This window comes from Ammospiza caudacuta, chromosome 5 (assembly GCF_027887145.1).
Source record: "Ammospiza caudacuta isolate bAmmCau1 chromosome 5, bAmmCau1.pri, whole genome shotgun sequence".
Lineage (NCBI taxonomy): Eukaryota > Metazoa > Chordata > Aves > Passeriformes > Passerellidae > Ammospiza > Ammospiza caudacuta.
The window spans coordinates 17,189,722-17,213,367 of NC_080597.1; the positions used below are offsets into that span (position 1 = coordinate 17,189,722).

Sequence of the window (23,646 nt, forward strand, 5' to 3'; positions counted from 1 at the left end):
GGGTCTCCTGCACAGAGCTGTGCTTGTGAGGCTCACACCGGGTGGCAGAGAACCAGTTCTCAGGAGAGACGGGAAAAGAAGGGAGAATGTGGGTTTCGGAGAGGGAAGGGAAAACGCTGCGTAGCAGCACTATGCCATCAGCAGCAGCAGCAGCAGCAGCAGTGTGGTCTCAAGAGCCTCCCCAGCACTGCATCCAGTGATGACCAGGTTGGCTCCAAAGATCAAGGAACATGCACAAGGAAATGCTATTATTCCCCCACCTCTTTCTTTGAGTCCATTTTCCCTCTGAGGGCTTCATCTTGTGCCGAGACACGAATCTCAGAATCTCAGATGAGGGAATGTTTGAAAGGACCACTGGTGGCATCATTTGCTTCAGGGGTGCTCCCGGCAGGTCTTCCCGCTCTACACTACAAAGGATTGCGTTCGGATCAAGGTTGTTGACTCTCTCTCTCTGGGGAGGGAGACTCCACAATCCCTGGGCAATGTTTGGGATTGCTGAATGGAGGTTGTTTCTCCTTCTTCCCTCATGGGAATCCTTCAGGTCAGCATTGTACCAACTGTGTTGGAGCTGACCTGATACTTTGTATATGTAAAGATCTAGGTTGTTAATTTGTGTATATATATCCCCTGTGTACATATTATATGCTAGAAAGCTTATCAATTATCATATATAATAGTAAAATATCATAAAAGCCAATGGAATAATATAAATATTGTCAACTACATGAATTATGTAACTATTATATCATGAGAAGAAATTATTCTAAAGGGTCAAATATGTAATTTTGTTTAAAGAATGCAATATAGCCAATATTTAGCGTCACTCTAAGTTGTGATACGTATTAATGCTCATAGGGCACTTATATCTTATATGGATGAAAACATGTTATTTTAAAATTTCCAAAAAATTGATACATTTATATCATACGTAGCAATTATAAATGTTATATTGTATATATAAGGAGTTTAATATATAAGAGTTTTTTTTAATGTAGTAGTAAAGACATATATCGTGTCTCTGTCTGCTGGGGACACACAACTATGTTCTATAGTTAGTGCTTTTATGAGTAGCAACCTGGAAATTTCGTTGCTCTTGATTCAATAAAGGACAAGATTCCAGAACCTGGATCATGCAAGACTTTATTGACCTCAACCAGACCTGTAGTGTAGGTAAAAGCGACAAGTTGTGAATCTGAGCTTGTGAAGAGTCTCCTTGAAATTGGCCATACTTGCAGTGGTGAATTGGTTCTAATCAGAAATTAAGTCCAGTTGACCGCGGCCCCTGCGACCACAGAAGGCCAGAAGGGCCTCCCTTGGAAGGATGCTTAAAAATGGTCTTGTTGCAACCCTGCTGCCAAGGGCAGGGACACCTTCTCCTGGGCCCGCTTGTTTCAGACCCCGTCCAGCCTGGCTTGGAACGCTGCCAGGGATGGGGCAGCCACAGCTGCTGTGGGCAGTGTGTGTAGGCAAGGGCCTGAGCAGCCTGAGAGGCAAGAATTTCTTGTGCATCTCCAGCCCAAGCCGGCCCACTGTCAGAGGGAAGCCACTGGGCCTGGTGCTGTCCCTGCAGGCCCTTGTCCACTGCCGCTCTCAGGTCTCTGCTGGGCCTGGTGCAGAGAGTGAAAGGCCGCAAGAAGGTGCCCCCGGAGAAGGCCTTGGAGAACGCTGGGGCCAGGAGTGCCACCATGAGGACGGCAAGCAGGGCCTGGTGTGGCCGTCAGGGCGGGAGGGCACAGGGCAGGCGCTGAGGCCCTGCCAGCTGGAGCTGGGAGCTCTGGAGTGCTGCTGGCAGAGAGCCGTGGGAGATCCGTGCAGCAGCAAGGACACGGGCTTCTAGATGTGTTAGAAAGCAGAGAAGAGCAGGAGAATGGGCACTGAAAGAGTAGGGTGTGTCCCTGTGGGGAACAAACTTCACAACGCCAGAGGTTATCTCCAGGGAGGACACAGAGGAGTCCTGTAATAGTATTGGAATAAAGGGAGAGGCCAAGGGACATTTCCCCTTGGGGTGTCTCGATTTCTTGAGACCCAGGACAAGGCCGCAGCCTCCTTTTTTATCCTAATTCCCAGGTGCATCACCCTCTTCCTTCCCCCACTGCCTGAGGTACTCGGAAGGAACAAGACTTCTCCAGTTTCCTACTGTATGGAACCCCTCTGCCACTTTGATTGTGGAGGCAGGAATGGCACCATACACACGCACCAAGCTTCATGCACAGCAAGCAACTTTTATTGAGTGCTCTCTTCCTTTGCAGATCTGAATGTCTGCCTGGTCAGTCCACATTGGTTGAAGCAGTTGCCACCCGGTCAAACAGCCAATAGCTGCTGGTGTCCCCCACGGTCCGGGCCTGCTCCCTAACGGTCCACACTGGTTAAGTTTCATCATTAAAGTACTTATAGAATTACTTCTGCTTCAGTTCTAAAATTAGGATGAAATGAAAGCGTGAGGCCTTCAGGCAAGCTGCTGACCACCACAATAGCCCTCTGGTTTATATCTTTGTAACCCTGCAGAAGACACAGGCAGGGAAGGGGGGGGCGCTGGGGTCACCCTTTATGTAAGGCGGGGTTCCACCTGTCTAGAGCTTAATGATGGTGCTGATGGGGTTGAGCATTTTTGGGTAGGAATCAGGGGGAAGAGCTACAATAGCAGCCTGCGACTCTTAGATGGCGGTTCATCCCTGCAGTCTGTGTAGCTGTGCCTGTTTATGCACAGAAAGACAGACCAATCTATCTGGAACTGGTCACCTAAAAGACATCTTTCTAATGCAGAACAATTGTGCTGGGAAACTCTTTCTGGAGTAGAAAAAAGGAGTGCTCTCCAGAGGCCTGGTCCACAAGTGGTGTGGGGAAGCCAGGAGGATGCTGTCATGCTCATTCTTCAGAAAAGCAGCAGGGCTGAAACCAAAGTGCAGCTTTTATAGACTCAGAGATTTAACTGAAGCTCAGCATGGAGTCAAGGCTTTGACTCCGTGATCCTCAAGAGTGCCTTCCAACATGGATATCTATGAGATTGCCAGTGGAGGGCAGCTGAGAAAAAAGACAAGAGAAGGGCCAAGAGAGGTTCTTTGAAGAAGATTCACTCAAAGGCTGCCTTAACCGGTACCCCAGGGCCCCTGCGACAGTCTGAGCTGGGGTGGGGACAAAGGGTGGGGCTGGGCTGGCTGTGGTGTACTGTGACGTCCATGACATCACGGGGCCATGTCACAAATGGGGGCAGCTATACAAGGCCCCAGCAGGTAACGCTGGCCCTGTATTGCTTGGGCAAGCGGTGAGTGCACACATGGTGGGGAGGCTGGGCTAGGGATAAGGGCCGGGGCAGAAACGCAGTACCCGGGGCTGGCTTTTCCCCCTGCATCCAGGAACAGCCCCTCATGGCCCAGCCTTGGGCAGGACACCGTGCTGCTGCTGCTGCTGCTGCTGCTGCTGCGGCTGCTGCTGCTGCTGCGGCTGCTGCTGCTTGGGCAGCGGAACGGGCCTGGCTGCTTGCCAGCTCTCTGGGGTCCTGTGCTTCCTGCTCCCAGATCCCTGGAATTCCTGTCCCTGCTGCCCCCCACAATCCCTGCTGCCAGCTGCCTCCCTCTCAGCCCCTCCCTCTCAAGGCCTTCTCTCCATCCTCCTGCAGACCATGGATACCTGGGTATTGTGGCTCTTGCTCTTGCCAAGTTTAGTCCAGTACCCACAGCCCGTGGGTGATGGCTTGGACGAGGTGACACGTCTGCGAATGGAGGTGCGTGCCAAGCTCCAGGAAGAGGAGAAGATTCGTCTGCAGCGGGAGGTGGAGCAGCTGGTCCTGCTGAAGCAGGGTGTCTTGGCCTGGGGAGACCTGCTCTCCTCTGCCCGGCAGCACTGGCAGCTCTGGGCTCTTGCTGGGCTCCTGCTCCTTCTCTTGGCACTGTGGTATATGTGGAGGAAAGGGAGCCTGAGGACAGAGGAGCAAGGAGAAGCACATGATGTTGTAAATGAAGAGGAGGTTGAAAATGTGCATGCACATGAAGAAGACTTTGGAAATGAAGATGAAGGAGACAATGAAATGGAGGTGGAGGAAGACGACAGTGATGATGGCCGTGCAGAGGATGTCGACAATGCTGCTGCCAATGAAGCTGGCAATGAAGCTGCCAATGCAGCAAACGTCAATGACGTTGGAAATCAAGTGCAAGAATTCCGTGATCGTGCCGACAACTTTGGAAGAATCATAATGGAGCGCGTACAGTGGCCTGTGCAGGACCTGCAGGGAGGATGCATGTGGACAAGAACCCTGATGGAGCATTTTGCAATTTATTTTCGACGGGTCTTGTCCAACAGTTTCTATCCGGTGCTGCAAGGAGCCATTGGGGTGGGCAGTGCCTTCGAAGGTTGGAGTCCCCGTGAGCAGGATGTTGTGTACCAGGTGCTCATACCCATGACACCTCCTCGAGGGCACAGCTTCCACCTAGAGCTGGGCACTGCATGGCAGAGGCGCTTGAGGAACTTCCACATCCGCGTGCAGCAGGAGTGCACCTGCACGAGTGAGCAGCAGGGTGAGCACATGCTGTGCTTCCTGCACCACCCTGAGGAGGAGCTGAGGAGGCATCAGGATCCCAGCCTCCTTCATACCCTGTGCACGGGCTCCTACCTGGACGTGGAGAAAACTGCCCGCTGGTTCTACCAGCTGGTGAGAGCAATCTGGCCGGCTTTGCTTGAGTCACACAGTTGGCATTTAGTGCTGCTGCCCCCCAGACGCTCCTGCCAGTTCAAGGTGACCAACGGCAGAGAAAGCTACCGGATCGAGATCCTCTTTGGGCTGCGGCAAGGCAACTCAGACGTCTTTGTGAGCAGCCAGCCTAGGCAAGCCCACACCTCCAGCACAATCTGGCCAGAGAGCTACGCTGTGGCCGAGATGAAGTTCTTCAGGTACATCGCCAGGCAGGCTCCCCCTGACAGCTTGCACCTGAAATGCCTGCAGTTCTTCACTCGTCTTCAGCTGGGCTTAGGCTTTTCCACCTATACCATCAAGACCATTGTCATGCACCTCCTGAGCATCTTGCCCGCGTCACAGTGGCGCAGGAGACATTTTGTGAGCCGGCTGATGGATATCAGCGAGAGCCTGCGCACGTGTGTGGAAAGGAGACGCCTCAATCACTTCATTGTGGGCAACCAGAGGCTTCCTGAGGGCATCCGCTTGCCCCCAGAGGTCCTAATGGCCAGGTCACGCAATCTCTTCCATGACCTGGTGATGGATCCCGTTGCCCACTCTCAGGCAATGAACCAGTACATGGATCTGCAGCATTGGTTCAAACGGATCCTTAGAAATGAGCAGTGAAAGAGGGTCTCCTGCACAGAGCTGTGCTTGTGAGGCTCACACCGGGTGGCAGAGAACCAGTTCTCAGGAGAGACGGGAAAAGAAGGGAGAATGTGGGTTTCGGAGAGGGAAGGGAAAACGCTGCGTAGCAGCACTATGCCATCAGCAGCAGCAGCAGCAGCAGCAGTGTGGTCTCAAGAGCCTCCCCAGCACTGCATCCAGTGATGACCAGGTTGGCTCCAAAGATCAAGGAACATGCACAAGGAAATGCTATTATTCCCCCACCTCTTTCTTTGAGTCCATTTTCCCTCTGAGGGCTTCATCTTGTGCCGAGACACGAATCTCAGAATCTCAGATGAGGGAATGTTTGAAAGGACCACTGGTGGCATCATTTGCTTCAGGGGTGCTCCCGGCAGGTCTTCCCGCTCTACACTACAAAGGATTGCGTTCGGATCAAGGTTGTTGACTCTCTCTCTCTGGGGAGGGAGACTCCACAATCCCTGGGCAATGTTTGGGATTGCTGAATGGAGGTTGTTTCTCCTTCTTCCCTCATGGGAATCCTTCAGGTCAGCATTGTACCAACTGTGTTGGAGCTGACCTGATACTTTGTATATGTAAAGATCTAGGTTGTTAATTTGTGTATATATATCCCCTGTGTACATATTATATGCTAGAAAGCTTATCAATTATCATATATAATAGTAAAATATCATAAAAGCCAATGGAATAATATAAATATTGTCAACTACATGAATTATGTAACTATTATATCATGAGAAGAAATTATTCTAAAGGGTCAAATATGTAATTTTGTTTAAAGAATGCAATATAGCCAATATTTAGCGTCACTCTAAGTTGTGATACGTATTAATGCTCATAGGGCACTTATATCTTATATGGATGAAAACATGTTATTTTAAAATTTCCAAAAAATTGATACATTTATATCATACGTAGCAATTATAAATGTTATATTGTATATATAAGGAGTTTAATATATAAGAGTTTTTTTTAATGTAGTAGTAAAGACATATATCGTGTCTCTGTCTGCTGGGGACACACAACTATGTTCTATAGTTAGTGCTTTTATGAGTAGCAACCTGGAAATTTCGTTGCTCTTGATTCAATAAAGGACAAGATTCCAGAACCTGGATCATGCAAGACTTTATTGACCTCAACCAGACCTGTAGTGTAGGTAAAAGCGACAAGTTGTGAATCTGAGCTTGTGAAGAGTCTCCTTGAAATTGGCCATACTTGCAGTGGTGAATTGGTTCTAATCAGAAATTAAGTCCAGTTGACCGCGGCCCCTGCGACCACAGAAGGCCAGAAGGGCCTCCCTTGGAAGGATGCTTAAAAATGGTCTTGTTGCAACCCTGCTGCCAAGGGCAGGGACACCTTCTCCTGGGCCCGCTTGTTTCAGACCCCGTCCAGCCTGGCTTGGAACGCTGCCAGGGATGGGGCAGCCACAGCTGCTGTGGGCAGTGTGTGTAGGCAAGGGCCTGAGCAGCCTGAGAGGCAAGAATTTCTTGTGCATCTCCAGCCCAAGCCGGCCCACTGTCAGAGGGAAGCCACTGGGCCTGGTGCTGTCCCTGCAGGCCCTTGTCCACTGCCGCTCTCAGGTCTCTGCTGGGCCTGGTGCAGAGAGTGAAAGGCCGCAAGAAGGTGCCCCCGGAGAAGGCCTTGGAGAACGCTGGGGCCAGGAGTGCCACCATGAGGACGGCAAGCAGGGCCTGGTGTGGCCGTCAGGGCGGGAGGGCACAGGGCAGGCGCTGAGGCCCTGCCAGCTGGAGCTGGGAGCTCTGGAGTGCTGCTGGCAGAGAGCCGTGGGAGATCCGTGCAGCAGCAAGGACACGGGCTTCTAGATGTGTTAGAAAGCAGAGAAGAGCAGGAGAATGGGCACTGAAAGAGTAGGGTGTGTCCCTGTGGGGAACAAACTTCACAACGCCAGAGGTTATCTCCAGGGAGGACACAGAGGAGTCCTGTAATAGTATTGGAATAAAGGGAGAGGCCAAGGGACATTTCCCCTTGGGGTGTCTCGATTTCTTGAGACCCAGGACAAGGCCGCAGCCTCCTTTTTTATCCTAATTCCCAGGTGCATCACCCTCTTCCTTCCCCCACTGCCTGAGGTACTCGGAAGGAACAAGACTTCTCCAGTTTCCTACTGTATGGAACCCCTCTGCCACTTTGATTGTGGAGGCAGGAATGGCACCATACACACGCACCAAGCTTCATGCACAGCAAGCAACTTTTATTGAGTGCTCTCTTCCTTTGCAGATCTGAATGTCTGCCTGGTCAGTCCACATTGGTTAAAGCAGTTGCCACCCGGTCAAACAGCCAATAGCTGCTGGTGTCCCCCACGGTCCGGGCCTGCTCCCTAATGGTCCACACTGGTTAAGTTTCATCATTAAAGTACTTATAGAATTACTTCTGCTTCAGTTCTAAAATTAGGATGAAATGAAAGCGTGAGGCCTTCAGGCAAGCTGCTGACCACCACAATAGCCCTCTGGTTTATATCTTTGTAACCCTGCAGAAGACACAGGCAGGGAAGGGGGGGGCGCTGGGGTCACCCTTTATGTAAGGCGGGGTTCCACCTGTCTAGAGCTTAATGATGGTGCTGATGGGGTTGAGCATTTTTGGGTAGGAATCAGGGGGAAGAGCTACAATAGCAGCCTGCGACTCTTAGATGGCGGTTCATCCCTGCAGTCTGTGTAGCTGTGCCTGTTTATGCACAGAAAGACAGACCAATCTATCTGGAACTGGTCACCTAAAAGACATCTTTCTAATGCAGAACAATTGTGCTGGGAAACTCTTTCTGGAGTAGAAAAAAGGAGTGCTCTCCAGAGGCCTGGTCCACAAGTGGTGTGGGGAAGCCAGGAGGATGCTGTCATGCTCATTCTTCAGAAAAGCAGCAGGGCTGAAACCAAAGTGCAGCTTTTATAGACTCAGAGATTTAACTGAAGCTCAGCATGGAGTCAAGGCTTTGACTCCGTGATCCTCAAGAGTGCCTTCCAACATGGATATCTATGAGATTGCCAGTGGAGGGCAGCTGAGATAAAAGACAAGAGAAGGGCCAAGAGAGGTTCTTTGAAGAAGATTCACTCAAAGGCTGCCTTAACCGGTACCCCAGGGCCCCTGCGACAGTCTGAGCTGGGGTGGGGACAAAGGGTGGGGCTGGGCTGGCTGTGGTGTACTGTGACGTCCATGACATCACGGGGCCATGTCACAAATGGGGGCAGCTATACAAGGCCCCAGCAGGTAACGCTGGCCCTGTATTGCTTGGGCAAGCGGTGAGTGCACACATGGTGGGGAGGCTGGGCTAGGGATAAGGGCCGGGGCAGAAACGCAGTACCCGGGGCTGGCTTTTCCCCCTGCATCCAGGAACAGCCCCTCATGGCCCAGCCTTGGGCAGGACACCGTGCTGCTGCTGCTGCTGCTGCTGCTGCTGCGGCTGCTGCTGCTGCTGCGGCTGCTGCTGCTTGGGCAGCGGAACGGGCCTGGCTGCTTGCCAGCTCTCTGGGGTCCTGTGCTTCCTGCTCCCAGATCCCTGGAATTCCTGTCCCTGCTGCCCCCCACAATCCCTGCTGCCAGCTGCCTCCCTCTCAGCCCCTCCCTCTCAAGGCCTTCTCTCCATCCTCCTGCAGACCATGGATACCTGGGTATTGTGGCTCTTGCTCTTGCCAAGTTTAGTCCAGTACCCACAGCCCGTGGGTGATGGCTTGGACGAGGTGACACGTCTGCGAATGGAGGTGCGTGCCAAGCTCCAGGAAGAGGAGAAGATTCGTCTGCAGCGGGAGGTGGAGCAGCTGGTCCTGCTGAAGCAGGGTGTCTTGGCCTGGGGAGACCTGCTCTCCTCTGCCCGGCAGCACTGGCAGCTCTGGGCTCTTGCTGGGCTCCTGCTCCTTCTCTTGGCACTGTGGTATATGTGGAGGAAAGGGAGCCTGAGGACAGAGGAGCAAGGAGAAGCACATGATGTTGTAAATGAAGAGGAGGTTGAAAATGTGCATGCACATGAAGAAGACTTTGGAAATGAAGATGAAGGAGACAATGAAATGGAGGTGGAGGAAGACGACAGTGATGATGGCCGTGCAGAGGATGTCGACAATGCTGCTGCCAATGAAGCTGGCAATGAAGCTGCCAATGCAGCAAACGTCAATGACGTTGGAAATCAAGTGCAAGAATTCCGTGATCGTGCCGACAACTTTGGAAGAATCATAATGGAGCGCGTACAGTGGCCTGTGCAGGACCTGCAGGGAGGATGCATGTGGACAAGAACCCTGATGGAGCATTTTGCAATTTATTTTCGACGGGTCTTGTCCAACAGTTTCTATCCGGTGCTGCAAGGAGCCATTGGGGTGGGCAGTGCCTTCGAAGGTTGGAGTCCCCGTGAGCAGGATGTTGTGTACCAGGTGCTCATACCCATGACACCTCCTCGAGGGCACAGCTTCCACCTAGAGCTGGGCACTGCATGGCAGAGGCGCTTGAGGAACTTCCACATCCGCGTGCAGCAGGAGTGCACCTGCACGAGTGAGCAGCAGGGTGAGCACATGCTGTGCTTCCTGCACCACCCTGAGGAGGAGCTGAGGAGGCATCAGGATCCCAGCCTCCTTCATACCCTGTGCACGGGCTCCTACCTGGACGTGGAGAAAACTGCCCGCTGGTTCTACCAGCTGGTGAGAGCAATCTGGCCGGCTTTGCTTGAGTCACACAGTTGGCATTTAGTGCTGCTGCCCCCCAGACGCTCCTGCCAGTTCAAGGTGACCAACGGCAGAGAAAGCTACCGGATCGAGATCCTCTTTGGGCTGCGGCAAGGCAACTCAGACGTCTTTGTGAGCAGCCAGCCTAGGCAAGCCCACACCTCCAGCACAATCTGGCCAGAGAGCTACGCTGTGGCCGAGATGAAGTTCTTCAGGTACATCGCCAGGCAGGCTCCCCCTGACAGCTTGCACCTGAAATGCCTGCAGTTCTTCACTCGTCTTCAGCTGGGCTTAGGCTTTTCCACCTATACCATCAAGACCATTGTCATGCACCTCCTGAGCATCTTGCCCGCGTCACAGTGGCGCAGGAGACATTTTGTGAGCCGGCTGATGGATATCAGCGAGAGCCTGCGCACGTGTGTGGAAAGGAGACGCCTCAATCACTTCATTGTGGGCAACCAGAGGCTTCCTGAGGGCATCCGCTTGCCCCCAGAGGTCCTAATGGCCAGGTCACGCAATCTCTTCCATGACCTGGTGATGGATCCCGTTGCCCACTCTCAGGCAATGAACCAGTACATGGATCTGCAGCATTGGTTCAAACGGATCCTTAGAAATGAGCAGTGAAAGAGGGTCTCCTGCACAGAGCTGTGCTTGTGAGGCTCACACCGGGTGGCAGAGAACCAGTTCTCAGGAGAGACGGGAAAAGAAGGGAGAATGTGGGTTTCGGAGAGGGAAGGGAAAACGCTGCGTAGCAGCACTATGCCATCAGCAGCAGCAGCAGCAGCAGCAGTGTGGTCTCAAGAGCCTCCCCAGCACTGCATCCAGTGATGACCAGGTTGGCTCCAAAGATCAAGGAACATGCACAAGGAAATGCTATTATTCCCCCACCTCTTTCTTTGAGTCCATTTTCCCTCTGAGGGCTTCATCTTGTGCCGAGACACGAATCTCAGAATCTCAGATGAGGGAATGTTTGAAAGGACCACTGGTGGCATCATTTGCTTCAGGGGTGCTCCCGGCAGGTCTTCCCGCTCTACACTACAAAGGATTGCGTTCGGATCAAGGTTGTTGACTCTCTCTCTCTGGGGAGGGAGACTCCACAATCCCTGGGCAATGTTTGGGATTGCTGAATGGAGGTTGTTTCTCCTTCTTCCCTCATGGGAATCCTTCAGGTCAGCATTGTACCAACTGTGTTGGAGCTGACCTGATACTTTGTATATGTAAAGATCTAGGTTGTTAATTTGTGTATATATATCCCCTGTGTACATATTATATGCTAGAAAGCTTATCAATTATCATATATAATAGTAAAATATCATAAAAGCCAATGGAATAATATAAATATTGTCAACTACATGAATTATGTAACTATTATATCATGAGAAGAAATTATTCTAAAGGGTCAAATATGTAATTTTGTTTAAAGAATGCAATATAGCCAATATTTAGCGTCACTCTAAGTTGTGATACGTATTAATGCTCATAGGGCACTTATATCTTATATGGATGAAAACATGTTATTTTAAAATTTCCAAAAAATTGATACATTTATATCATACGTAGCAATTATAAATGTTATATTGTATATATAAGGAGTTTAATATATAAGAGTTTTTTTTAATGTAGTAGTAAAGACATATATCGTGTCTCTGTCTGCTGGGGACACACAACTATGTTCTATAGTTAGTGCTTTTATGAGTAGCAACCTGGAAATTTCGTTGCTCTTGATTCAATAAAGGACAAGATTCCAGAACCTGGATCATGCAAGACTTTATTGACCTCAACCAGACCTGTAGTGTAGGTAAAAGCGACAAGTTGTGAATCTGAGCTTGTGAAGAGTCTCCTTGAAATTGGCCATACTTGCAGTGGTGAATTGGTTCTAATCAGAAATTAAGTCCAGTTGACCGCGGCCCCTGCGACCACAGAAGGCCAGAAGGGCCTCCCTTGGAAGGATGCTTAAAAATGGTCTTGTTGCAACCCTGCTGCCAAGGGCAGGGACACCTTCTCCTGGGCCCGCTTGTTTCAGACCCCGTCCAGCCTGGCTTGGAACGCTGCCAGGGATGGGGCAGCCACAGCTGCTGTGGGCAGTGTGTGTAGGCAAGGGCCTGAGCAGCCTGAGAGGCAAGAATTTCTTGTGCATCTCCAGCCCAAGCCGGCCCACTGTCAGAGGGAAGCCACTGGGCCTGGTGCTGTCCCTGCAGGCCCTTGTCCACTGCCGCTCTCAGGTCTCTGCTGGGCCTGGTGCAGAGAGTGAAAGGCCGCAAGAAGGTGCCCCCGGAGAAGGCCTTGGAGAACGCTGGGGCCAGGAGTGCCACCATGAGGACGGCAAGCAGGGCCTGGTGTGGCCGTCAGGGCGGGAGGGCACAGGGCAGGCGCTGAGGCCCTGCCAGCTGGAGCTGGGAGCTCTGGAGTGCTGCTGGCAGAGAGCCGTGGGAGATCCGTGCAGCAGCAAGGACACGGGCTTCTAGATGTGTTAGAAAGCAGAGAAGAGCAGGAGAATGGGCACTGAAAGAGTAGGGTGTGTCCCTGTGGGGAACAAACTTCACAACGCCAGAGGTTATCTCCAGGGAGGACACAGAGGAGTCCTGTAATAGTATTGGAATAAAGGGAGAGGCCAAGGGACATTTCCCCTTGGGGTGTCTCGATTTCTTGAGACCCAGGACAAGGCCGCAGCCTCCTTTTTTATCCTAATTCCCAGGTGCATCACCCTCTTCCTTCCCCCACTGCCTGAGGTACTCGGAAGGAACAAGACTTTTCCAGTTTCCTACTGTATGGAACCCCTCTGCCACTTTGATTGTGGAGGCAGGAATGGCACCATACACACGCACCAAGCTTCATGCACAGCAAGCAACTTTTATTGAGTGCTCTCTTCCTTTGCAGATCTGAATGTCTGCCTGGTCAGTCCACATTGGTTAAAGCAGTTGCCACCCGGTCAAACAGCCAATAGCTGCTGGTGTCCCCCACGGTCCGGGCCTGCTCCCTAATGGTCCACACTGGTTAAGTTTCATCATTAAAGTACTTATAGAATTACTTCTGCTTCAGTTCTAAAATTAGGATGAAATGAAAGCGTGAGGCCTTCAGGCAAGCTGCTGACCACCACAATAGCCCTCTGGTTTATATCTTTGTAACCCTGCAGAAGACACAGGCAGGGAAGGGGGGGGCGCTGGGGTCACCCTTTATGTAAGGCGGGGTTCCACCTGTCTAGAGCTTAATGATGGTGCTGATGGGGTTGAGCATTTTTGGGTAGGAATCAGGGGGAAGAGCTACAATAGCAGCCTGCGACTCAGATGGCGGTTCATCCCTGCAGTCTGTGTAGCTGTGCCTGTTTATGCACAGAAAGACAGACCAATCTATCTGGAACTGGTCACCTAAAAGACATCTTTCTAATGCAGAACAATTGTGCTGGGAAACTCTTTCTGGAGTAGAAAAAAGGAGTGCTCTCCAGAGGCCTGGTCCACAAGTGGTGTGGGGAAGCCAGGAGGATGCTGTCATGCTCATTCTTCAGAAAAGCAGCAGGGCTGAAACCAAAGTGCAGCTTTTATAGACTCAGAGATTTAACTGAAGCTCAGCATGGAGTCAAGGCTTTGACTCCGTGATCCTCAAGAGTGCCTTCCAACATGGATATCTATGAGATTGCCAGTGGAGGGCAGCTGAGAAAAAAGACAAGAGAAGGGCCAAGAGAGGTTCTTTGAAGAAGATTCACTCAAAGGCTGCCTTAACCGGTACCCCAGGGCCCCTGCGACAGTCTGAGCTGGGGTGGGGACAAAGGGTGGGGCTGGGCTGGCTGTGGTGTACTGTGACGTCCATGACATCACGGGGCCATGTCACAAATGGGGGCAGCTATACAAGGCCCCAGCAGGTAACGCTGGCCCTGTATTGCTTGGGCAAGCGGTGAGTGTACACATGGTGGGGAGGCTGGGCTAGGGATAAGGGCCGGGGCAGAAACGCAGTACCCGGGGCTGGCTTTTCCCCCTGCATCCAGGAACAGCCCCTCATGGCCCAGCCTTGGGCAGGACACCGTGCTGCTGCTGCTGCTGCTGCTGCTGCGGCTGCTGCTGCTGCTTGGGCAGCGGAACGGGCCTGGCTGCTTGCCAGCTCTCTGGGGTCCTGTGCTTCCTGCTCCCAGATCCCTGGAATTCCTGTCCCTGCTGCCCCCCACAATCCCTGCTGCCAGCTGCCTCCCTCTCAGCCCCTCCCTCTCAAGGCCTTCTCTCCATCCTCCTGCAGACCATGGATACCTGGGTATTGTGGCTCTTGCTCTTGCCAAGTTTAGTCCAGTACCCACAGCCCGTGGGTAATGGCTTGGACGAGGTGACACGTCTGCGAGTGGAGGTGCGTGCCAAGCTCCAGGAAGAGGAGAAGATTCATCTGCAGCGGGAGGTGGAGCAGCTGGTCCTGCTGAAGCAGGGTGTCTTGGCCTGGGGAGACCTGCTCTCCTCTGCCCGGCAGCACTGGCAGCTCTGGGCTCTTGCTGGGCTCCTGCTCCTTCTCTTGGCACTGTGGTATATGTGGAGGAAAGGGAGCCTGAGGACAGAGGAGCAAGGAGAAGCACATGATGGTGTAAATGAAGAGGAGGTTGAAAATGTGCATGCACATGAAGAAGACTTTGGAAATGAAGATGAAGGAGACAATGAAATGGAGGTGGAGGAAGACGACAGTGATGATGGCCGTGCAGAGGATGTCGACAATGCTGCTGCCAATGAAGCTGGCAATGAAGCTGCCAATGCAGCAAACGTCAATGACGTTGGAAATCAAGTGCAAGAATTCCGTGATCGTGCCGACAACTTTGGAAGAATCATAATGGAGCGCGTACAGTGGCCTGTGCAGGACCTGCAGGGAGGATGCATGTGGACAAGAACCCTGATGGAGCATTTTGCAATTTATTTTCGACGGGTCTTGTCCAACAGTTTCTATCCGGTGCTGCAAGGAGCCATTGGGGTGGGCAGTGCCTTCGAAGGTTGGAGTCCCCGTGAGCAGGATGTTGTGTACCAGGTGCTCATACCCATGACACCTCCTCGAGGGCACAGCTTCCACCTAGAGCTGGGCACTGCATGGCAGAGGCGCTTGAGGAACTTCCACATCCGCGTGCAGCAGGAGTGCACCTGCACGAGCGAGCAGCAGGGTGAGCACATGCTGTGCTTCCTGCACCACCCTGAGGAGGAGCTGAGGAGGCATCAGGATCCCAGCCTCCTTCATACCCTGTGCACGGGCTCCTACCTGGACGTGGAGAAAACTGCCCGCTGGTTCTACCAGCTGGTGAGAGCAATCTGGCCGGCTTTGCTTGAGTCACACAGTTGGCATTCAGTGCTGCTGCCCCCCAGACGCTCCTGCCAGTTCAAGGTGACCAACGGCAGAGAAAGCTACCGGATCGAGATCCTCTTTGGGCTGCGGCAAGGCAACTCAGACGTCTTTGTGAGCAGCCAGCCTAGGCAAGCCCACACCTCCAGCACAATCTGGCCAGAGAGCTACGCTGTGGCCGAGATGAAGTTCTTCAGGTACATCGCCAGGCAGGCTCCCCCTGACAGCTTGCACCTGAAATGCCTGCAGTTCTTCACTCGTCTTCAGCTGGGCTTAGGCTTTTCCACCTATACCATCAAGACCATTGTCATGCACCTCCTGAGCATCTTGCCTGCGTCACAGTGGCGCAGGAGACATTTTGTGAGCCGGCTGATGGATATCAGCGAGAGCCTGCGCACGTGTGTGGAAAGGAGACGCCTCAATCACTTCATTGTGGGCAACCAGAGGCTTCCTGAGGGCATCCGCTTGCCCCCAGAGGTCCTAATGGCCAGGTCACGCAATCTCTTCCATGACCTGGTGATGGATCCCGTTGCCCACTCTCAGGCAATGAACCAGTACATGGATCTGCAGCATTGGTTCAAACGGATCCTTAGAAATGAGCAGTGAAAGAGGTTCTCCTGCACAGAGCTGTGCTTGTGAGGCTCACACCGGGTGGCAGAGAACCAGTTCTCAGGAGAGACGGGAAAAGAAGGGAGAATGTGGGTTTCGGAGAGGGAAGGGAAAACGCTGCGTAGCAGCACTATGCCATCAGCAGCAGCAGCAGCAGCAGTGTGGTCTCAAGAGCCTCCCCAGCACTGCATCCAGTGATGACCAGGTTGGCTCCAAAGATCAAGGAACATGCACAAGGAAATGCTATTATTCCCCCACCTCTTTCTTTGAGTCCATTTTCCCTCTGAGGGCTTCATCTTGTGCCGAGACACGAATCTCAGAATCTCAGATGAGGGAATGTTTGAAAGGACCACTGGTGGCATCATTTGCTTCAGGGGTGCTCCCGGCAGGTCTTCCCGCTCTACACTACAAAGGATTGCGTTCGGATCAAGGTTGTTGACTCTCTCTCTCTGGGGAGGGAGACTCCACAATCCCTGGGCAATGTTTGGGATTGCTGAATGGAGGTTGTTTCTCCTTCTTCCCTCATGGGAATCCTTCAGGTCAGCATTGTACCAACTGTGTTGGAGCTGACCTGATACTTTGTATATGTAAAGATCTAGGTTGTTAATTTGTGTATATATATCCCCTGTGTACATATTATATGCTAGAAAGCTTATCAATTATCATATATAATAGTAAAATATCATAAAAGCCAATGGAATAATATAAATATTGTCAACTACATGAATTATGTAACTATTATATCATGAGAAGAAATTATTCTAAAGGGTCAAATATGTAATTTTGTTTAAAGAATGCAATATAGCCAATATTTAGCGTCACTCTAAGTTGTGATACGTATTAATGCTCATAGGGCACTTATATCTTATATGGATGAAAACATGTTATTTTAAAATTTCCAAAAAATTGATACATTTATATCATACGTAGCAATTATAAATTTTATATTGTATATATAAGGAGTTTAATATATAAGAGTTTTTTTTAATGTAGTAGTAAAGACATATATCGTGTCTCTGTCTGCTGGGGACACACAACTATGTTCTATAGTTAGTGCTTTTATGAGTAGCAACCTGGAAATTTCGTTGCTCTTGATTCAATAAAGGACAAGATTCCAGAACCTGGATCATGCAAGACTTTATTGACCTCAACCAGACCTGTAGTGTAGGTAAAAGCGACAAGTTGTGAATCTGAGCTTGTGAAGAGTCTCCTTGAAATTGGCCATACTTGCAGTGGTGAATTGGTTCTAATCAGAAATTAAGTCCAGTTGACCGCGGCCCCTGCGACCACAGAAGGCCAGAAGTGCCTCCCTTGGAAGGATGCTTAAAAATGGTCTTGTTGCAACCCTGCTGCCAAGGGCAGGGACACCTTCTCCTGGGCCCGCTTGTTTCAGACCCCGTCCAGCCTGGCTTGGAACGCTGCCAGGGATGGGGCAGCCACAGCTGCTGTGGGCAGTGTGTGTAGGCAAGGGCCTGAGCAGCCTGAGAGGCAAGAATTTCTTGTGCATCTCCAGCCCAAGCCGGCCCACTGTCAGAGGGAAGCCACTGGGCCTGGTGCTGTCCCTGCAGGCCCTTGTCCACTGCCGCTCTCAGGTCTCTGCTGGGCCTGGTGCAGAGAGTGAAAGGCCGCAAGAAGGTGCCCCCGGAGAAGGCCTTGGAGAACGCTGGGGCCAGGAGTGCCACCATGAGGACGGCAAGCAGGGCCTGGTGTGGCCGTCAGGGCGGGAGGGCACAGGGCAGGCGCTGAGGCCCTGCCAGCTGGAGCTGGGAGCTCTGGAGTGCTGCTGGCAGAGAGCCGTGGGAGATCCGTGCAGCAGCAAGGACACGGGCTTCTAGATGTGTTAGAAAGCAGAGAAGAGCTGGAGAATGAGCACTGAAAGAGTAGGGTGTGTCCCTGTGGGGAACAAACTTCACAACGCCAGAGGTTATCTCCAGGGAGGACACAGAGGAGTCCTGTAATAGTATTGGAATAAAGGGAGAGGCCAAGGGACATTTCCCCTTGGGGTGTCTCGATTTCTTGAGACCCAGGACAAGGCAGCAGCCTCCTTTTTTATCCTAATTCCCAGGTGCATCACCCTCTTCCTTCCCCCACTGCCTGAGGTACTCGGAAGGAACAAGACTTTTCCAGTTTCCTACTGTATGGAACCCCTCTGCCACTTTGATTGTGGAGGCAGGAATGGCACCATACACACGCACCAAGCTTCATGCACAGCAAGCAACTTTTATTGAGTGCTCTCTTCCTTTGCAGATCTGAATGTCTGCCTGGTCAGTCCACATTGGTTGAAGCAGTTGCCACTCGGTCAAACAGCCAATAGCTGCTGGTGTCCCCAACGGTCCGGGCCTGCTCCCTAACGGTCCACACTGGTTAAGTTTCATCATTAAAGTACTTATAGAATTACTTCTGCTTCAGTTCTAAAATTAGGATGAAATGAAAGCGTGAGGCCTTCAGGCAAGCTGCTGACCACCACAATAGCCCTCTGGTTTATATCTTTGTAACCCTGCAGAAGACACAGGCAGGGAAGGGGGGGGCGCTGGGGTCACCCTTTATGTAAGGCGGGGTTCCACCTGTCTAGAGCTTAATGATGGTGCTGATGGGGTTGAGCATTTTTGGGTAGGAATCAGGGGGAAGAGCTACAATAGCAGCCTGCGACTCTTAGATGGCGGTTCATCCCTGCAGTCTGTGTAGCTGTGCCTGTTTATGCACAGAAAGACAGACCAATCTATCTGGAACTGGTCACCTAAAAGACATCTTTCTAATGCAGAACAATTGTGCTGGGAAACTCTTTCTGGAGTAGAAAAAAGGAGTGCTCTCCAGAGGCCTGGTCCACAAGTGGTGTGGGGAAGCCAGGAGGATGCTGTCATGCTCATTCTTCAGAAAAGCAGCAGGGCTGAAACCAAAGTGCAGCTTTTATAGACTCAGAGATTTAACTGAAGCTCAGCATGGAGTCAAGGCTTTGACTCCGTGATCCTCAAGAGTGCCTTCCAACATGGATATCTATGAGATTGCCAGTGGAGGGCAGCTGAGAAAAAAGACAAGAGAAGGGCCAAGAGAGGTTCTTTGAAGAAGATTCACTCAAAGGCTGCCTTAACCGGTACCCCAGGGCCCCTGCGACAGTCTGAGCTGGGGTGGGGACAAAGGGTGGGGCTGGGCTGGCTGTGGTGTACTGTGACGTCCATGACATCACGGGGCCATGTCACAAATGGGGGCAGCTATACAAGGCCCCAGCAGGTAACGCTGGCCCTGTATTGCTTGGGCAAGCGGTGAGTGCACACATGGTGGGGAGGCTGGGCTAGGGATAAGGGCCGGGGCAGAAACGCAGTACCCGGGGCTGGCTTTTCCCCCTGCATCCAGGAACAGCCCCTCATGGCCCAGCCTTGGGCAGGACACCGTGCTGCTGCTGCTGCTGCTGCTGCTGCTGCTGCTGCTGCTGCTGCTTGGGCAGCGGAACGGGCCTGGCTGCTTGCCAGCTCTCTGGGGTCCTGTGCTTCCTGCTCCCAGATCCCTGGAATTCCTGTCCCTGCTGCCCCCCACAATCCCTGCTGCCAGCTGCCTCCCTCTCAGCCCCTCCCTCTCAAGGCCTTCTCTCCATCCTCCTGCAGACCATGGATACCTGGGTATTGTGGCTCTTGCTCTTGCCAAGTTTAGTCCAGTACCCACAGCCCGTGGGTGATGGCTTGGACGAGGTGACACGTCTGCGAATGGAGGTGCGTGCCAAGCTCCAGGAAGAGGAGAAGATTCGTCTGCAGCGGGAGGTGGAGCAGCTGGTCCTGCTGAAGCAGGGTGTCTTGGCCTGGGGAGACCTGCTCTCCTCTGCCCGGCAGCACTGGCAGCTCTGGGCTCTTGCTGGGCTCCTGCTCCTTCTCTTGGCACTGTGGTATATGTGGAGGAAAGGGAGCCTGAGGACAGAGGAGCAAGGAGAAGCACATGATGGTGTAAATGAAGAGGAGGTTGAAAATGTGCATGCACATGAAGAAGACTTTGGAAATGAAGATGAAGGAGACAATGAAATGGAGGTGGAGGAAGACGACAGTGATGATGGCCGTGCAGAGGATGTCGACAATGCTGCTGCCAATGAAGCTGGCAATGAAGCTGCCAATGCAGCAAACGTCAATGACGTTGGAAATCAAGTGCAAGAATTCCGTGATCGTGCCGACAACTTTGGAAGAATCATAATGGAGCGCGTACAGTGGCCTGTGCAGGACCTGCAGGGAGGATGCATGTGGACAAGAACCCTGATGGAGCATTTTGCAATTTATTTTCGACGGGTCTTGTCCAACAGTTTCTATCCGGTGCTGCAAGGAGCCATTGGGGTGGGCAGTGCCTTCGAAGGTTGGAGTCCCCGTGAGCAGGATGTTGTGTACCAGGTGCTCATACCCATGACACCTCCTCGAGGGCACAGCTTCCACCTAGAGCTGGGCACTGCATGGCAGAGGCGCTTGAGGAACTTCCACATCCGCGTGCAGCAGGAGTGCACCTGCACGAGTGAGCAGCAGGGTGAGCACATGCTGTGCTTCCTGCACCACCCTGAGGAGGAGCTGAGGAGGCATCAGGATCCCAGCCTCCTTCATACCCTGTGCACGGGCTCCTACCTGGACGTGGAGAAAACTGCCCGCTGGTTCTACCAGCTGGTGAGAGCAATCTGGCCGGCTTTGCTTGAGTCACACAGTTGGCATTTAGTGCTGCTGCCCCCCAGACGCTCCTGCCAGTTCAAGGTGACCAACGGCAGAGAAAGCTACCGGATCGAGATCCTCTTTGGGGTGCGGCAAGGCAACTCAGACGTCTTTGTGAGCAGCCAGCCTAGGCAAGCCCACACCTCCAGCACAATCTGGCCAGAGAGCTACGCTGTGGCCGAGATGAAGTTCTTCAGGTACATCGCCAGGCAGGCTCCCCCTGACAGCTTGCACCTGAAATGCCTGCAGTTCTTCACTCGTCTTCAGCTGGGCTTAGGCTTTTCCACCTATACCATCAAGACCATTGTCATGCACCTCCTGAGCATCTTGCCCGCGTCACAGTGGCGCAGGAGACATTTTGTGAGCCGGCTGATGGATATCAGCGAGAGCCTGCGCACGTGTGTGGAAAGGAGACGCCTCAATCACTTCATTGTGGGCAACCAGAGGCTTCCTGAGGGCATCCGCTTGCCCCCAGAGGTCCTAATGGCCAGGTCACGCAATCTCTTCCATGACCTGGTGATGGATCCCGTTGCCCACTCTCAGGCAATGAACCAGTACATGGATCTGCAGCATTGGTTCAAACGGATCCTTAGAAATGAACAGTGAAAGAGGTTCTCCTGCACAGAGCTGTGCTTGTGAGGCTCACACCGGGTGGCAGAGAACCAGTTCTCAGGAGAGATGGGAAAAGAAGGGAGAAGGTAGGTTTCGGAGAGGGAAGGGAAAACGCTGCGTAGCAGCACTATGCCATCAGCAGCAGCAGCAGCAGCAGCAGCAGTGTGGTCTCAAGAGCCTCCCCAGCACTGCATCCAGTGATGACCAGGTTGGCTCCAAAGATCAAGGAACATGCACAAGGAAATGCTATTATTCCCCCACCTCTTTCTTTGAGTCCATTTTCCCTCTGAGGGCTTCATCTTGTGCCGAGACACGAATCTCAGAATCTCAGATGAGGGAATGTTTGAAAGGACCACTGGTGGCATCATTTGCTTCAGGGGTGCTCCCGGCAGGTCTTCCCGCTCTACACTACAAAGGATTGCGTTCGGATCAAGGTTGTTGACTCTCTCTCTCTGGGGAGGGAGACTCCACAATCCCTGGGCAATGTTTGGGATTGCTGAATGGAGGTTGTTTCTCCTTCTTCCCTCATGGGAATCCTTCAGGTCAGCATTGTACCAACTGTGTTGGAGCTGACCTGATACTTTGTATATGTAAAGATCTAGGTTGTTAATTTGTGTATATATATCCCCTGTGTACATATTATATGCTAGAAAGCTTATCAATTATCATATATAATAGTAAAATATCATAAAAGCCAATGGAATAATATAAATATTGTCAACTACATGAATTATGTAACTATTATATCATGAGAAGAAATTATTCTAAAGGGTCAAATATGTAATTTTGTTTAAAGAATGCAATATAGCCAATATTTAGCGTCACTCTAAGTTGTGATACGTATTAATGCTCATAGGACACTTATATCTTATATGGATGAAAACATGTTATTTTAAAATTTCCAAAAAATTGATACATTTATATCATACGTAGCAATTATAAATTTTATATTGTATATATAAGGAGTTTAATATATAAGAGTTTTTTTTAATGTAGTAGTAAAGACATATATCGTGTCTCTGTCTGCTGGGGACACACAACTATGTTCTATAGTTAGTGCTTTTATGAGTAGCAACCTGGAAATTTCGTTGCTCTTGATTCAATAAAGGACAAGATTCCAGAACCTGGATCATGCAAGACTTTATTGACCTCAACCAGACCTGTAGTGTAGGTAAAAGCGACAAGTTGTGAATCTGAGCTTGTGAAGAGTCTCCTTGAAATTGGCCATACTTGCAGTGGTGAATTGGTTCTAATCAGAAATTAAGTCCAGTTGACCGCGGCCCCTGCGACCACAGAAGGCCAGAAGTGCCTCCCTTGGAAGGATGCTTAAAAATGGTCTTGTTGCAACCCTGCTGCCAAGGGCAGGGACACCTTCTCCTGGGCCCGCTTGTTTCAGACCCCGTCCAGCCTGGCTTGGAACGCTGCCAGGGATGGGGCAGCCACAGCTGCTGTGGGCAGTGTGTGTAGGCAAGGGCCTGAGCAGCCTGAGAGGCAAGAATTTCTTGTGCATCTCCAGCCCAAGCCGGCCCACTGTCAGAGGGAAGCCACTGGGCCTGGTGCTGTCCCTGCAGGCCCTTGTCCACTGCCACTCTCAGGTCTCTGCTGGGCCTGGTGCAGAGAGTGAAAGGCCGCAAGAAGGTGCCCCCGGAGAAGGCCTTGGAGAACGCTGGGGCCAGGAGTGCCACCATGAGGACGGCAAGCAGGGCCTGGTGTGGCCGTCAGGGCGGGAGGGCACAGGGCAGGCGCTGAGGCCCTGCCAGCTGGAGCTGGGAGCTCTGGAGTGCTGCTGGCAGAGAGCCGTGGGAGATCCGTGCAGCAGCAAGGACACGGGCTTCTAGATGTGTTAGAAAGCAGAGAAGAGCTGGAGAATGAGCACTGAAAGAGTAGGGTGTGTCCCTGTGGGGAACAAACTTCACAACGCCAGAGGTTATCTCCAGGGAGGACACAGAGGAGTCCTGTAATAGTATTGGAATAAAGGGAGAGGCCAAGGGACATTTCCCCTTGGGGTGTCTCGATTTCTTGAGACCCAGGACAAGGCAGCAGCCTCCTTTTTTATCCTAATTCCCAGGTGCATCACCCTCTTCCTTCCCCCACTGCCTGAGGTACTCGGAAGGAACAAGACTTTTCCAGTTTCCTACTGTATGGAACCCCTCTGCCACTTTGATTGTGGAGGCAGGAATGGCACCATACACACGCACCAAGCTTCATGCACAGCAAGCAACTTTTATTGAGTGCTCTCTTCCTTTGCAGATCTGAATGTCTGCCTGGTCAGTCCACATTGGTTGAAGCAGTTGCCACTCGGTCAAACAGCCAATAGCTGCTGGTGTCCCCAACGGTCCGGGCCTGCTCCCTAACGGTCCACACTGGTTAAGTTTCATCATTAAAGTACTTATAGAATTACTTCTGCTTCAGTTCTAAAATTAGGATGAAATGAAAGCGTGAGGCCTTCAGGCAAGCTGCTGACCACCACAATAGCCCTCTGGTTTATATCTTT

The 23,646-nt window shown here is 51.8% G+C and overlaps 4 protein-coding genes across 4 annotated transcripts; all 4 read left to right on the top strand.

Moving 5' to 3' along the window:
* Positions 1 to 3,649: 3,649 nt before the first annotated feature.
* LOC131557825 (inositol 1,4,5-trisphosphate receptor-interacting protein-like 1) lies at positions 3,650 to 5,293 on the top strand. Its single transcript, XM_058805293.1, has one exon. It carries the CDS (start codon positions 3,716 to 3,718, stop codon positions 5,291 to 5,293), a length of 1,578 nt encoding a protein of 525 aa, XP_058661276.1. The 5' UTR covers positions 3,650 to 3,715.
* Positions 5,294 to 8,946: 3,653 nt separating this feature from the next.
* Positions 8,947 to 10,590, top strand: LOC131557827 (inositol 1,4,5-trisphosphate receptor-interacting protein-like 1). The gene has a single exon (XM_058805295.1). It carries the CDS (start codon positions 9,013 to 9,015, stop codon positions 10,588 to 10,590), a length of 1,578 nt encoding a protein of 525 aa, XP_058661278.1. The 5' UTR covers positions 8,947 to 9,012.
* Positions 10,591 to 11,724: 1,134 nt separating this feature from the next.
* Positions 11,725 to 15,867, top strand: LOC131557830 (inositol 1,4,5-trisphosphate receptor-interacting protein-like 1). Its single transcript, XM_058805297.1, has 3 exons — positions 11,725 to 11,760; positions 12,211 to 12,288; positions 14,191 to 15,867. The coding sequence occupies exons 1-3, from the start codon at positions 11,725 to 11,727 to the stop codon at positions 15,865 to 15,867; spliced, it is 1,791 nt and encodes a 596-aa protein (XP_058661280.1).
* A 3,635-nt stretch (positions 15,868 to 19,502) lies between these two features.
* Positions 19,503 to 23,408, top strand: LOC131557831 (inositol 1,4,5-trisphosphate receptor-interacting protein-like 1). The gene is made up of 3 exons (XM_058805298.1): positions 19,503 to 21,142; positions 22,724 to 22,847; positions 23,403 to 23,408. The coding sequence occupies exons 1-3, from the start codon at positions 19,569 to 19,571 to the stop codon at positions 23,406 to 23,408; spliced, it is 1,704 nt and encodes a 567-aa protein (XP_058661281.1). The 5' UTR covers positions 19,503 to 19,568.
* Positions 23,409 to 23,646: the final 238 nt, after the last annotated feature.